At 42.4% G+C, this 15,323-nt stretch overlaps 1 protein-coding gene across 5 annotated transcripts in view; it reads left to right on the top strand.

The window, feature by feature from the left end:
• Positions 1–15,323, top strand: part of DPF3 (double PHD fingers 3) — a 318,642-nt gene that overhangs the window by 274,121 nt on the left and 29,198 nt on the right. For 2 of the 5 annotated variants that reach the window (XM_068254109.1, XM_068254108.1), the window contains one exon: positions 13,406–13,865. The exons of the other annotated variants lie outside the window; for them this stretch is intronic. In XM_068254109.1, coding sequence (XP_068110210.1) covers positions 13,406–13,425 — 20 coding nt within the window. In that variant the 3' untranslated portion in view covers positions 13,426–13,865. Of the gene's footprint in view, positions 1–13,405; positions 13,866–15,323 lie in introns of those variants that run through there. 5 annotated transcript variants of the gene reach the window in all.

The raw sequence follows: 15,323 nt of genomic DNA, 5'->3' as shown, positions 1-15,323 counted from the left end.
ATCAGTTCATTGTGATAAGTAATGATAAAGTTATAGGCTAATGAATCGGAGGTGAACATTGCTCAGATGCATAAAGTGAAAACGAAGGGCTGAAGTGGTTAAAACCTTTTTTCCACAGGGTGCTGAACTCCTCGTTTGTCAGGCAGTTTAGCCTCCTGGCTGCAGGCCTCAATCGGAATTACAGCCGAATGGCAAAATTTGGTAACACCAATTGTGGCAGGTTTGATAAGTGGCAGCATTACCCAGCAGTTAAAAAAAAAAAAAAGTCTTATCGTTTCTGAGGATGGAAAGCTCTAGTAAGAACCCAGCCATTGAACAGGCGCAGCTGCAAGGCAGTGAATTCAATACCTTCACCTGCCTATGGAGAGCATGCTCAACATTCAATGCCTGCGTGCAGTACTCCCAAGCAGCCGTCCAGAACTCCTACATTAAGGCTTCTTTCCCACTAAGACGTTGCGTTAGATGCTACATTAAGGACGCATTACGTGCACCTAACGCAACGCATAGTGGGGTAGAGGCTGGACGTCAGATTGAGCCGCGTTAAGCGACTCTTCACGCGTCCTGTGATGCGTACTTTTGGACGAATGCGGCATCAGGTGGTCCCGCCAGCCAATCGCCACATAGAGCGGCGCGCCAGGAAGTAAACACTGCACGTCACACCGTGCAGTGAATAATAATTAGCCATGTGCCTGGACACGGAGGAGGGGAGACCTCCTCCTCCAACACTACTGAGCATGTGCAAACAGTCTAACGCGGCTTAGCCGCTTATAACGCACAGCATGCAGCACTTTGTTTTTACCTGCTGCGTTACAGTGTAACGCAACGTGGGCACTGTGAACAGCCCATTGATTTTTTCATTGCTGTGCGGTGGGCTGCGTTACAGGCTGCACTAACGTGCGCCTGCAACGTCTCACTGTGAAAGCAGCCTAAAATGGGTTTCATGGTTGTGGGAACACGAGTGCGCCCCCCAGCTGTATGCCATGTAGAAATGCCCGTCTCATGTACCGCCATTGTCGAGCTCTAGCTTTGGGAGAGAGGGAATGCTTTTGCTAATAACAGCTGTTAAAGAATTATTTTATGTCACTGAGAATTTAATTTTATTCAGGTAGACTTTCTGTTTTTTTATAATAGTTTACAGGGACCACTGTGGGAAGACTTAGCGCTCTGCATTGGCAGAAACTAGAAAATGAAAACATGTAACCAAGTAGATGCAATCCTACTACAGAATTCTAATTTCTTCTAGCTAGCGCATATAAAATCACCTCTAATCTACATAACAGAATATCACCAGGTTCTTGTTTTCTGGTTCCTTAAAATAAATTACATTAATGTGTGGTAGCCCCACAGTCTTATGTATTAAACAGCATTCTGCTTTGTGAAAGGTTTGTCTGTTTCAATGAACAATAAACAGATTTAGCTCATTGTATTGCAATGTCATTTGTAACGCAAGACACAAGAAATTCAAAAATTACATTATAGATTCCCAAGTCCAGAAACAAAAAGTCCAGAAACAAAAAGTCCAGAAACAAAAAGTCCAGAAACAAAAAGTCCAGAAACAAAAAGTCCAGAAACAAAAAGTCCAGAAACAAAAAGTCCAGAAACAAAAAGTCCAGAAACAAAAAGTCCAGAAACAAAAAGTCCAGAAACAAAAAGTCCAGAAACAAAAAGTCCAGAAACAAAAAGTCCAGAAACAAAAAGTCCAGAAACTAGTGGCAACATGGAATAAAACAGTGTTCTGTATGTCTGTGGTCTGGATTTTGAACTGAAGGCTTTATATATATTGGCCCCTCAGGACATATCTAGCTTAATGCAATTGTGCGTTACTAGAAGAGTTTATAATGGGGAGATAAAAAGAAACCCCTTACGTCTGTCTAAGCCCTTCCTCTATGGGTGGAGGAGGGTGACTGAATTGTCTACATGAGCATGCATGGCGGATTTACAGATCAATAATAATAATAATCTGAACATTTGTATAGCGCTTTTCTCCTGTTGGACTCAAAGCGCTCAAGAGCTGCAGCCACTGGAACTCGCTCAAGAGCTGCAGCCACTGGGACATGCTCGAGAGCCCACCCTGCAGTGTTAATGAGTCTTGCCTTGAACTACTTACTGAATAGATACTTGACCTAGCCAGGATTTGAACCCTGGTCTCGCATGGCAAAGGTAGAGCCCTTAACCAGTACACTATCCAGCCACTAGATCAAGAGCCTATATACAAAAAGACCTGATGCCTTAAACTCCATCTCTATAAATGCCGCACCATACATCACTTCCCCCTTAAAGGAAACCCAAGGGGAGAGGGATATGGAGGCTGCCATATTTATTTTCTTGTAAACAATGCCAGTTGCCTGGCAGCACTGTTGATCTTCTAGCATTAGTAGTGTCTGAGTCAAACCCTGGAACAAGCATATGGCTATCCAGTAAAACCTGAGTCAAAGCACATGATCTGCTGCATGCTTGTTTAGGGTCTATGGCTAAAAGTATTAGTGACACAGCATCAGGAGGACTGTCAGGCAACTGGTATTGCTTAAAAGGAAATAAGTATGGCAGCCTCCATAGCCCTCTCACTTGGGGTTCCCTTTAAGTTGATAAACTTAAAGGACCACTATAGCAGAAATTACCACAATTTAAAATACACATGTATTTGTACTTTTGTCTCTGAATAAATTGCACTATAAATTATGTTCTGCTATCATCCTTCCACTAGCAGTAGGCAGTAGAAATTTGAAAAAAACAGACAAAGTTTGAACTGATCCATCTCCTCACCGTAGATTTTCAGTAATTCTTTTTTTTTTTTCCAAGAGCACTCCCTGGATGACAGTGGCACACTCCAGCAGCCACAATAATATGCACAACAATAGAATGGCTTTCCCAGCTCCATTGTAAATGTGCTTTCCAGGGAATGCTTTTGAATAGAAATACATACTGGGCTAGTCCAAAACCTTTTCAAATCTGTCAGATTCAATTAACACACATATATTTTACAAATAGTTGTCCTTAAAAAACATTTGCTGAAATAAATCTAAAGTACGGAAGAGGTAACCATACCATTCAAAACCCATTCGGGCATGTTAACTCAACCATTCCTTTCTTAGCTAGAAAGTCAGCCAGTAGCTAAATCTTAGTAGTGTTTGGCAAGTAATGAAAATTAAGCCTGTTCAGGGACATCTCCTAGCCCCCTCTGTGACATTTTTGCCACTCTCCGCCGCAATATTGGCGATAAAATACGTTTTATAAACTGTTTCGTAAACCGTAAAGATGGCCGCCAAAACAGGAAGTATACTGAAAAGAAACAGGATGTATACTGCCTTATGTTTGCATGACAAGTTTTTATTATTACACAGTGAATGCAGCCTTCAGATGTTATGTGCAAGTTTAGAAAAAGTTTTACCTTCTGCCTCTGCGGCTCTGTGCCGCTGAAGCGTGACAAGACACCTCAGACTCCTTTATAAGCCCAGCTGTTTCCAGATGGTCACAGGGACACCTTGATTCAAATTTATTGTAATACTAGATCTAATATACATACACTAGTCAGAGTAAATACACTATATATTTTTTTTATTTTTTTTTACTTTCTATGTAGCTGTAGCTTATAGCAAGTATTATAATATGATAGGTCTGAAACTCTTGCCGACAGGTTTTGGATTAGTCTATCTCCTTATGAGGGGGATTCTTAGACTTGCTTTTAATGGTATCAAAAGAACTCTCTGGTAAGGACCTGTACAAACATGCCAGCCGGCCTGCCGACAACACGTGCTACTATTCTGGCAATTCATCACTGCCATTCAAGAAGGTGCCTTTGAAAATAAGGCATCTTGGGATTTCCCCATGAGAAGATGAACTAGTCTAAAATGTAATGGTATGAGGTTCAGAGTTGGTAGAATATAATACCTACTGCAAGTTACAGCTAAATTAGAAGTAAAAGCTTTATAGAGCATTAATTCCAGGATAAATGTACATTGTATGTGTAATTTTACAGGTTTTTTCCCCCCAAAGTGCCTCTTTCATGACTATATGCCTAGTGGTACCAGGATGGTACGTTTTGAGGAGACCACATCAATACATGAAACTTTTACTAATGATTAACCATATAGTATAACATATTGTAGCAGTCAGCTGATCTGTACTGAGAACACATTCAGTACACATTTCATTTCTGAGATGAAAAGGGCATACTAACACAAATGAATATGCTACACAATCTGACAAAAGCCTCTTCCATCTGGTCAGCAATGGACACAGTGCCTGTCAGCTGCAACAGTAGACCTGCCATAATTCATTATGGGCAGGGGAGTGGACCCGTAGAACCCTCAATATGGGAAAGGGAGTGGTGTTTTGCTCAGGTTTGCACATCTTCATGTGGCATAAGGCAGTTTTTGCAGTCATGAAACCGCTTCATGTGTCGACCACAGTTACATGTGTGGTGGCAAGCACTGCCATTTGTCTGCAGCTAGAAGTCACTTGATGGTCGGCACATCAGTGGTTGAACTGCCGAGCAAGCCCACAGTTCAGCCATTCATGAAGAGGCCCAATGTTTTCTGCAGTAGCACCTGGTCAAGCCATATAGGATAGCTAAAATTAGGCTTTTTCATATGGACAGGTGATAGGTGGTGCATTCATTAAAGGAAATTTGAACCCTTGAAAAAAAAAAGGAGTTTCACTTACCTGGGGCTTCTACCAGTCCCCTGCAGCCATCCAAATAGATATACTAAATCAACCCACATTTGCATTGGATTAGTAATGCTGTTATAAGGCATTATAGATTTGACCCCCATGATGAAATCTCAGAACCAGTTGCCTAATGTTTACCAGTGCTTCCATTTTAATGCAATGTTGTTGCTCAAGTGTGATTCTAAAGACTGGCATACATGAGTTAACATTTTTAAAAACCGTTAGAATTGATAAAAACATCCAATCTAATTAAAACTTATTAAACTTTCAAGGTCCTCTAGATTTGGACCATTCTTCCTGAGATAGATGTCAAGGGTGTTTTTAGGCATAGGCAGGCACTACAGGTCACTTCCTGGGGTGCCATTGGTCCGGGGGGGGGGGGGGGCATGCCTCATATCAAGCCCCACCTCTTGAATTAAGCCATGTCCCACGGGTGTTTTGTCCTGTCTCCTTGTGCTACCTTCAGTCCCCCTGTGCCACCTCTGCCCCCTTCTGTCTAATTGTGCCACATCTGCACCCCAGTGTGTCCAGAGATGGATTAAAGTGAAATGGCTCCCAAGGCAAGCAATGACTTTGGGCCCACACTTGATGGCCACCTAGATTTTTAGACAAGATTTGTTGGGGGTTAGTGTAAACCAAGCCCCTAGTTTTTCTTTAGACCCTAGGCACCTGCCTAATTTGCCTTGTGAATGATCCATCTCTGTGTGCCTCCCTGTCCCACTGTGCTTCCTTCTGTCACCACTTTGCGCCTCCCTCTGTCCCATTTACCACTATCTGTTCCCGTCCCCCTCCTGCGCATCCCCAGTCCAGTGGGTAAAAGCAGAGAATAGCGCAGCAGAAGCTGTGCTCTAACCTCCCCTCTGGAGTCCAGTGCTGTGCCTGTGTGGCCATCCTGTGTGTTTTCTGCTCCCTCTTGTTCTGGCTCTCCTCATGTAGCGTGTAATCACACTACATGCACTAGAGAGTGGTGAGTGAACAGGGGGAAGCACAGCAATGGGCTCCAGCAGAGAGGTGAGAGCGCAGCTTCTGCTGCATTATACTCTGCATTTATACACTAAGCTGGGGTGGTGCAGGAAGTGGGTGTGCAACAAAATGCGACAGGATCGGCGGGTTGTTTGTATCTCAGTGACTCCATGTACTATGCATCCACTCTATACGACACATGGTTTATATTCTTTAGTATGTGTTTTTTTTTGGGGGGGGGGGGGGGGGGAGAGCCGACACAGAACTTCTTGCCAGGAGTGACAAAAAAGGCTAGAAGTGCCCGATAGATGTGGATGGCTACCAGAGATTGGGGGATGCGGATGTTAAAGTGTATGTGAGACAAGGGAATTAAAAAGATTATATAAATACTTGGTGCTTCCTCCAGTCCCTTCTAGACTGATCACTCCCTCGCCTACCTCCTGCACCACCTGGATCCTCTGCTACTCAGCCCCAAAAGCCCTCAAGACAGGGTCAGTCAGCACAGGCACGGTCCATCGCACTTCCGTGGCCAGGAGAGCAACAGGGCCATGCTTGCTCAGACTGGAGGACTTTGTAGCTGAATTGTGGAGGATTCAGACAGGGCAGGAGGACAGCGAGGGAGTGATCAGCCTGGAAAGGGATGGAGGATGCCCCTGGTATGTATCATTTTTTTTAAATCCCCTCCATCTCAAGTTCTCTTTAAGGGCTGTGGGTAACTTCCTTTGAGAAGCTAAAGTCTTGCGACAGCAGGGGTGGGAGAGAGTGTGAGCAGCGAATACAGTGCAGGAGGTTTGGGCGCAGGCAATGCCACCATAGGCCATAATAGGAATTACGGCTATAGCAGCGCACAGTGAGTAACTTTGGCACCGTCGGAAGACGGAGCCGAAGTTACTTTTAAAACTCTGTAATTCGGAATTACATCATTCCCCACCATACACGTCGACCTGGAGGGGTAATGGTAATTCACGATCACGTAAGTGTGAGCAGATCTCTGCTGAGATGCAAGCTAATGTTGAGAGGTGTCAAGATGCTAAATAAATAACAGCAACAATATTGTCTGGATATCACTTAAACCTAGTGACATGGCTGAGTACAAAGGCATGAAGGGCTCTGATGCTCACCTCTAGTGATGGTCATGTCTAGGAGAACTCATGGGAAGCATGTGATCAGTTTGGTCAGGTGATAAATATGCTAGTTTTTAATATATTACACAATAAATGGTATAACGTGTATATATCAATCAATATCAACATTTTATTCTATCAAAAAAGTGGTAAAAAGGACATAATTTAAAAACGAGAGGTATGTTGCAGAGCCTGAATATAACACATTACCTGCCGGCCAGTGATCCAATCACACTAGTCCAATCAGCTCACTCACACAACCTATTTAAGCTGACAAATATAATCATTGCTGCTAGCAATAATATGGAAGTGCTAGGAAATTATCGAATGATGAGGGTAGGTGGTCTCAGTCCAATAGACTAGCAGCTGGGTAATGTAAAATAGCAAGCGAGGCAAAGCGTACAGTTCCCTGCGTCTGTCAATGCAAAGTCCTGTCACTGCTACAGAAAAGCACGCTGGTTGCACAAAAAAGGATTAGATCTCACCCGCATCTTCACTTGCAATTCAGCACAACTTAGTCAGCGTAAGGTCTCTTAGGTGACGTCAGGGCCCTTTTTTAGTCTTTGTTACTGCGCAGTTTGTGGGTGGAGAGCGGCACGGACCAAAAGCCAACTGGCGTCCCAGCACGGCTAACTCCTCGGTCTTAGTGCTCCAGCAATGTACACGACAGCAGTACGGCTCATACAGGTCCCTTGAGCGTGATTCAGACGTGTCGGTCAGACGTCATCAGGCTCCGCCCACCAATACGTTTCACGCCGTGGGCGTTTCTTCAGGGTGTACTGATAAATATGCAAGTCTCTGACTAACTAGTCATGATCATGTACTAAAGAAGGATGTCTTGTTGTCCAGATCTCACTTTGGTGCCAATCTGGACAGCATGCTGCAGATTTATGTATCATGCAGCCGAATCCTTATGGCAGTGCATGGCATGGCGATCCAGGCTGCGGCTACACAGAGGAAAGGAAGCCACGGCCGCTGCTCCTAGTGGAATCTGGCCATTAAAGAAAAACACTTCTTTGCTTCAACTTATAAAAAACTCCTACAATAAACATGCAGTGTTTACTTCCTAGAATTTTTGAATTAAGGCTAGCATACATGTCCAACTAAAGTGCACAACCAACCCAACGACAAACGACCGCATGACCAAGCAACTGCACAACTTGTATTTTCCATGCACCAACCAACTAAACGACCAACTCATTTGCATACTACGCACGCAAGCATAACGACTGACTGCACGATATGGATGCATTCAAAACAAATACAAGTCGTTCAGACGACTTGTACACATGTGGCCAACTGCACAATATCAACCCAACAGTCATGTGAGTTGATCCACTGGGTGGACCAGGCCTGTTATCAGTCGCTTGTCTAGTAGTTTGTCACGGGTACACACGCCCAACTATCGTCCAACAGACCAAGTTTGGATGATAGTTGGGCAGAAAAAGTTTCATGTGTGTAGGAGCCTTAAACCTTCAGTGTTTACATATTAGCACAGAACAATGGCACACCTGACAGCCTTCATTTACACTTGCTGAATACTTGCTCTCAGCTCTCTAAACACACAGAAGGGTTTAGGTCTTACTTAATGAAGAATCTGAATCGGGGTATTCAAAATATACAGAAGTGCATCCACGCGCACCACACACATATATAAGGCGTACCGAAAGTATAATGCAGAAATAGATAAAACAGCTAGCATAACTTCCATGCCTCTAATAATACACCACCATATTTTTCCCTCTCTTGTTCACTTTCTTACCTCACCAACCCACCACCCATATTCCCCTCCTTGCTTCTTTTAGATTCCTCCCCAGCCTACCCTCTAGTATGGACTTGCCCAATGTCACGTTATGTTAAATATTTTTTATATAGCCGACACCTTCCATATCACTTTACAAAGTATATTGTCTTGTTACTTTTATGCCTAAAGTCATTGGGAACCTTGTTTAAAAAAAAGCCAGATACCTACCTAAGGAGAGGGAAGGCTCTGCATCATATAATGCCTTGCCTCTCCTCTCCCAGTCCCTGTTCCAGTGCTGGCTCCCCCCGTAGATTCAATCAATTTGGTCAAATACTGCTGTCTCCGCCGCTGGAGGGAGGCTTCGTAAATCTTCAGGAGCCCAAGTTCTTCCGATGACGGGCCGCTCTATACGCTTGCTCACTCGCGCAGTATGGAGCCGCTTGTCTTTGTGAGAACTCAGCTCTCAAAGACTTCTGAAATCCCCCATGGTGGGGGATTCAAACGGGGAAGCTAGCACTGCACTGAGGGCACCGGGAGAGGAGAGGGAAGGCTCTTTAGGACCCAGTGCCTACCTTCTCCTTAGGTAAGTATCTGGCTTTTTTAAAAAAAAAATTTGAATCCCAATGACTTTAATCTTTCCCTTTTTGTTTCTTACTCAAGCGTGAAGTGAAAATAAACTAATAAGATTAACAGCTGTATTGACATTTTATGATTATAATACAATGTTTCTGGAATCACAAATTGTTATTTTGTGTTTCAAAAATAAAAATTTAAGTTACATTTTTTATGATCTCAGCTAAATGACAACAGTTTTTTTTTGTTTTGTGTTTTTATAGCCCCAGACTTAAATTATTGACTTTCCATCTGTTCACTGCAGGGGTTTCTGTTCCATGCAAAAGTTTTAAGGTCTGCGATTAGTTATCAGTGACATTCATGCTACAGTCTGACCCAAGTCTGGTTGCAGAAAGTGTCATTTACAGCCTGGATACTTAAAGATACTGCTTGCCCAGGAGCAGAGAAGAATGTCTATATTGTGATTGTTGTTGCTGCTGCCTGAAGCGATCTGTAAAGATGGTTTTAGGTGGCAAAACTCTAAAACTTGTACAAGGCATAAGGGAAGTCTATGGGCTACTGTATAATTTACAATATCTGTTTGCAGACATGTTCTCTTTGAGTTGTGACCAATACAGGTGGTTGAACAGAGCTTAGCTGGTGCTGTGCATGCAGGGCTTACTAAACTCTCCCAGACGCACACTTTTGTTATATACTAGTGCAGACCTTTACCAGACTGCTGATGGAAGATTAAAGTAACTGCCAAACTGCAATGAGTGTACTGTTCCTTTTGAATGAATGTTTGTGTTCACTTCCACATGAAGTTCAGGGAAATCTATGAATCCAACAATTTTTTTTTGTTTGTTTTTGTTTACTCACATAAAATGAAACCCTGTTTCACACAAGCAGTGATTTTGCCGAGATTGTGTTGCGCTTGTGATTCCAAAAGTGCTGCATGCAGCATTTCAATAGTGATTCTCCTTACCTGAACGAGAATCGCAATCGTGGCAAAATCTGCAATTATCAGTGTGATACAGCCCTTAGTCTACTCAGTATGCTGAAAATGGGATTTTTTTTAATATGAAGTATATTTAATATCATAAATGAAAATGTGATACTTGTTTAGATTTCCTCCTACTGACAGACATTTAGGCTGATTCACTAAAGATAACATGCTCAAGCAGCACGGGTCAATACAAGTGAGCACACGCTATGTGCGGTCTTGAGAGCGTAGCGTGCGCTCTTAAGTTACATGCCATCCTTTGCAGTGCCGCGCAAGGTGATGGTATTGCAGGGCAGGGTCCTCCTCCTTTTGTGTCCTACCTGATCTTGCACCTCCATTACTGTGAACCCATGCTATGCATCTGAGTGAACCTAACTTGCCTAATCTCCATGCTTTATCCAGTGACTGACTAAGCATTACCTGGTACTCATACTGTGCTGCATGATCTGGTCTTTCTTGTATTCCTGTATTGCCATTTTGCTGTATGTGACCCCTAAATATTGTCTGTAACCTAAACTAATGTCCAGCGCTGCGTAATATGTTGGGGCTTTATAAATACAATAAATAAATAAAATTGCAGTCGCTACTACATTAATATAGTGGCGGCCGCGCTACTGAAGTATCAGGGTTGCACTACCATCACATCAACCGGCACTTCAAAGGATGGCGTGTAACTTAAGAGCGCACGCTACACTTTGAAGACCGCGTGTAGCATGCGCTTGCTTGTATTGACCCTCGCTGCTTGAGCGCTTTATATTTAGTGAATCAGCCCGTTTGTGAGTACAAGAAAGAGCTTGTCTGCTGCAACACAGTAAACAGAACATGGCTCCATAGAAACGACCAGGCCTAGTAATAAAGTTGGGGACTTTCCCCTTAAATTGTTAGAGACCTGCATGCTACTACAGTAAAGTGGAACGCTTTTCTGCACACAAACTTTTATTCCTTTATGTGCCAACCACAGTAAACAAATATTAAAGGACAACTATAAAAGTTGATGATTTGGCAGAAGCCCTGTAGTGGAGAGCAGAGATTTGGAAATAATTAGTTGTAAGCAAATCGTTTTTTTGCTGTGTCCCTGAACTGCCACTGCCCTCGTTATGTGTACAATCTAATGTGGTAGTCTAGAGACCCCCAAATTGTAGGCAAACGACCACGGCAGTATAATTGTCTGAGGAACAAGAGACGCTGTGCTTGAGGAGAGAATCTTGGCTGCTGTTGCAGTCACAGTAAACGGCATACGTTATGCTCAGATGTCTGGGAGGATTTTGAGTTTCATTGAGTGGGCACATTTGAATATACTCTGTGTTGCAGCCAGCCTGTGTGGACCATCTTTTCACAGGCTGCACTGAGGAGACAGGTACAGCATACCCACCCACTGATACAGAAAATTCTCCCACCCGTCCTGACATAGTGTACGCTGTTTACTGTGTCTGTGATATGGCAGACAGCCAAGACTCAAGCATGCACAGAGAGGGAGCATCTCTCACTCTTCAGACAATCACGTTGCCACTGTCGTTGCCCGCAGTTTGGGGGGGGGGGGGGATTTTTAAACTCTGCCACACTAGATTGTACACATAACCGCATACCCTATGACGGTTGCTGCATTTCGACTCCTCCTGTATGGCATGCCATTTGAACTGTGCAGTTCGGAAACCCACACAAAAAATAAAACAATATGCTTACAACTACTTATCATTCCTAAGTCTCTCCTATCTATTACAGGGCTTCTTCCAAAATCATTATCTTTGATACTTGTCCTTTAAATACATTATGCGCTCTCTTTTAATATTCTGAGTCATATTAAAGAGGTCCACAAATAAACTGTGCTCATGCCCTGGCTGCATTAAGGGACATGAATGTGTACTATTTCATTGGGTCACACTCTCTGCACTTTCTTCAGTCTAGCTTATTCAAAGTCCTTAGGGGCACGAGTGCAGTCTTTTTTTATTTGCAAGCATCTATTTGAAGATATGTGGTCTGCCTCCAAGCTGTGGCTATTCTCCACATTGCTGTTAAACTCCCTACCTTTATGTACTGAGCTCATGGTGTAGGTTACAATATTGATTGCTCTCTGGAAAGTGGTTGAGGGACAGTACATGCCGTGTAAGCTACTCATATAAAGGTTAAAATGATATTCTACATGAACTAAGAAATTACCAGGCACAAATCGCCCTCCATAATGTATAAAATAACTCGTTAGTTTTCCTGCTGAAATGGCACCCTATCAGTCCCAAGCGAAAAAGGTAATTTGAGTGCCACACTTGTGATTTGTGTTCCACAATAGGCCATACTGTGAATTAGTCGCAATCCCTGAGAAATTTGGGTGCTGGCAATAGCCGGAGCCCGAATTACGTGGGGGGTAAAAAAAAGTTAGGTCATTAGTAGGGCAATGGTTTACAATTTAGGCAGGATGAGATGTCTTTCAGCTTCACCCTTTGCTCAAATTTCCTGCGGCCTTTTTAGATGTATAACTATTTCTGTGAGGAAGCACTCTCTGGCTCAACCCAGCATATGGGCAGAGTGTGCAGAAAAACACCTTCTGGGAACCATAGGATTTTCAAATGGAATTTGTAGAGATCCACACCACTTCCAAATATTAATCTTCGTTTATTTCATAAAAATACTATCAATTAAAAAGAACTGTAGGACACAACAGTCCATTATTTTGGGCTCCTGGCAGGAGCCCTAAATAGTTTATTGTCGTGCCCAACAGTTCTTTTTAACAGCTTAAACTGTTTTTAAATGAAATAAACTAAGATTAACATTTGGAAGTGGTGCGGATTTCCACACATTTTTAGATGTATGCAGTCCCAAGTCCATGCCCTTTGGTTCACACATGTCTATTTCAGGGGTGCAGATTCTGTGCTGTGCAGGGCATATGCAGTGATGCCTCAGGAGTCAGAACTATGCACAGGCAACTACATGCATAGCTCTGTCCTCTTAGAGGAGATATTGATAAATGTTCCTCCCAAAGTTATTTGCATACACACTACCGGCGCTGGGGTAACCTATCCTTTGTTATAGAGATACATTATGAGGAGCTGGTGCCCAACTATCTTTGGATTACCAAAACTCATACTCCCCATGAAACAAACATAAGCATAAGATGTTTATTTGCAGTGCTATTCATGTTATAGGGTTTGGACAGTATTAGGAGTGATCAGAAGTGAGAATTATGAAGAGGCTGATCAGAATGAACAAATAATTTCAGGGTTACTGGGAATATGTGCTACATAGTGAAGAAATGGTGCAAAGTGCCACTTGTTCAGCTCTAAGGTTGTCATTTCATGCACATTATTTTTTGTCATTTAAATTCACCATGTAATAATAATTCTTGTTTTCCCTCCACAGCTTACCATGCCCTACGATGATCATCTACTTCTATGAAGCAATCCATGTCGGTATTGATGGCAATAGAAATTAGTCTATCTACCGACAGCCAGTCCCTGAAGCCCAATCCCTTGCTTGTGCAATATGTGAAAATGGCTTCTGCTGAAGATTTTGGGTTTTTTTTTTTTTTTTTTTATATATAAGGTGTTTTTTTGTAGCTTAGGTGCCGTGTGCAACACCCTGCTGTTTTCATCCTAATTATGGAAAGAGGAAAACATTGAAAAAGAAAGAAAGGAAAAAAAAAAAGACATTAATTTATTTCACTATTTAAACAAAAATTGTTCTAGTGATAGGAGTTGCACAATACGTTCTTCTGGTTTATGTTCTTTGGATAAGAAAGATCAAGTCGGAGTGAGTGAACACCTTTATGCAAATAAGGACTATTTATTTTGTTTTTAATAAATATTTTTAGTTCCGTTCACATGAAGAGCAATTAATTTCAACTTTTAGACTTTTTTAAGGTTTCTTAATAGTATTTTTCTACCTTTGTAGTGGACTTCAGCCTCGTCTTGGTTAGCCTGTATCACACTGCTGCTTAGATTTAACACAGTGAATCAAAGTTCATTGTCGTAATATGACTTACTGTGAGTAGTTCCACTGCTGATATACTACTGTTACTATTACTACTACTACTACTCCATGTGTAAAGGTGACCAGCGGGAATCTGTGAGCTTCAAGTTTAACTCTATTAAGCAACATTTAGTGTGCTGTTCTGTCAGGCATTGTCCAGTTTTTCAGAGAATTTTTTGTCTGATCCCAAAAGAACTTGCAAGGAGTGTGCTGTATACAAATTAAAGTCCAGTTTCAGCCTTGACATCAAACATATGTCATGAACCTTGTCCCAGCTGTAGAACTTCCTGTTTTATCTTTTGTTAAGTTTGCGATTACCTTCACTTTTAGTGTGCAAGGCACAGTTATGTGACTGATAAAGCTCTCTTCCTGCTACATTCTCTTCCAGCTCTGGGGCAAAGGTCCAGCCTCCCATTCTAACAATGCACCACCTTATTAACTCTTTCAGAGCGGAAGGGAGGGACAGAGAAAGATGTCCTGAGCTCCTACAGTGCTGTTCCTTGTTGGGAACAGGCAGGAGGTGATGTTCAGTGGTAATGTAACTGGTGCTTTGCCTGTAAAATTAAATCAGGCATGTAAACCATGGATTTGGGGGGAGTAATAAGAGTGCTGATATGTTCAGGGTTGGACTTAAGGAAAACCTGAACGACATGTGAAAGCATGAGATAAAACATGGATACATATAATACCAAGTTTAGTTAGACCTTACTTGTGTTCACTTTTTTGTTCTTTTTTCATCAGAAGTGTTAAAGGGGAACTTCAGCCTAAACAAACATACTGTCATCAAGTTACATTAGTTATGTTAATTAGAATAGATAGGTAATATAATCTCTTACCCACCCTGTTTTAAAAGAACAGGCAAATGTTTGCGATTCATGGGGGCTGCCATCTTTGTCATGGGGCAGCCATCTTTTTGGTTGAAAGGAGGTGACAAGGAGCAGGAGACACAGTTCCAACTGTCCTGTGTCCTGATTACCCCTCCCAGCTGCACACGCTAGGCTTTAAATGTAAAATTCAAAATGTAAAAAAAAAAAATTGCACCAAAACAGCAGATCGAGAACAAAATCAGAAATCCCATCACGCTTTGCACAGCATCATGGGAAAAAAGCCTGGGCAGTTTTCTTCTGTGCAGCTAAAAATGAGGCTTGTATAAGAGAAACAAAGTTCTGATGCCGTGAAACAGTTAAAGAAACACCAGGCCTTTTCAGTGCTGCTGAGTCGATTTTTAGTCCGGAAGTTCACTTTAAACTAGTGAAACGCAGCTCTGGCTTTCCTGAAAAGTTGAGAGAAACAAACCACTTATCTGGCT

Source organism: Hyperolius riggenbachi, chromosome 9, assembly GCF_040937935.1.
Source record: "Hyperolius riggenbachi isolate aHypRig1 chromosome 9, aHypRig1.pri, whole genome shotgun sequence".
Classification (NCBI taxonomy): domain Eukaryota; kingdom Metazoa; phylum Chordata; class Amphibia; order Anura; family Hyperoliidae; genus Hyperolius; species Hyperolius riggenbachi.
Note: the sequence above shows the minus strand (reverse complement) of the source record. Positions and strands in the feature narration are given on the sequence as shown.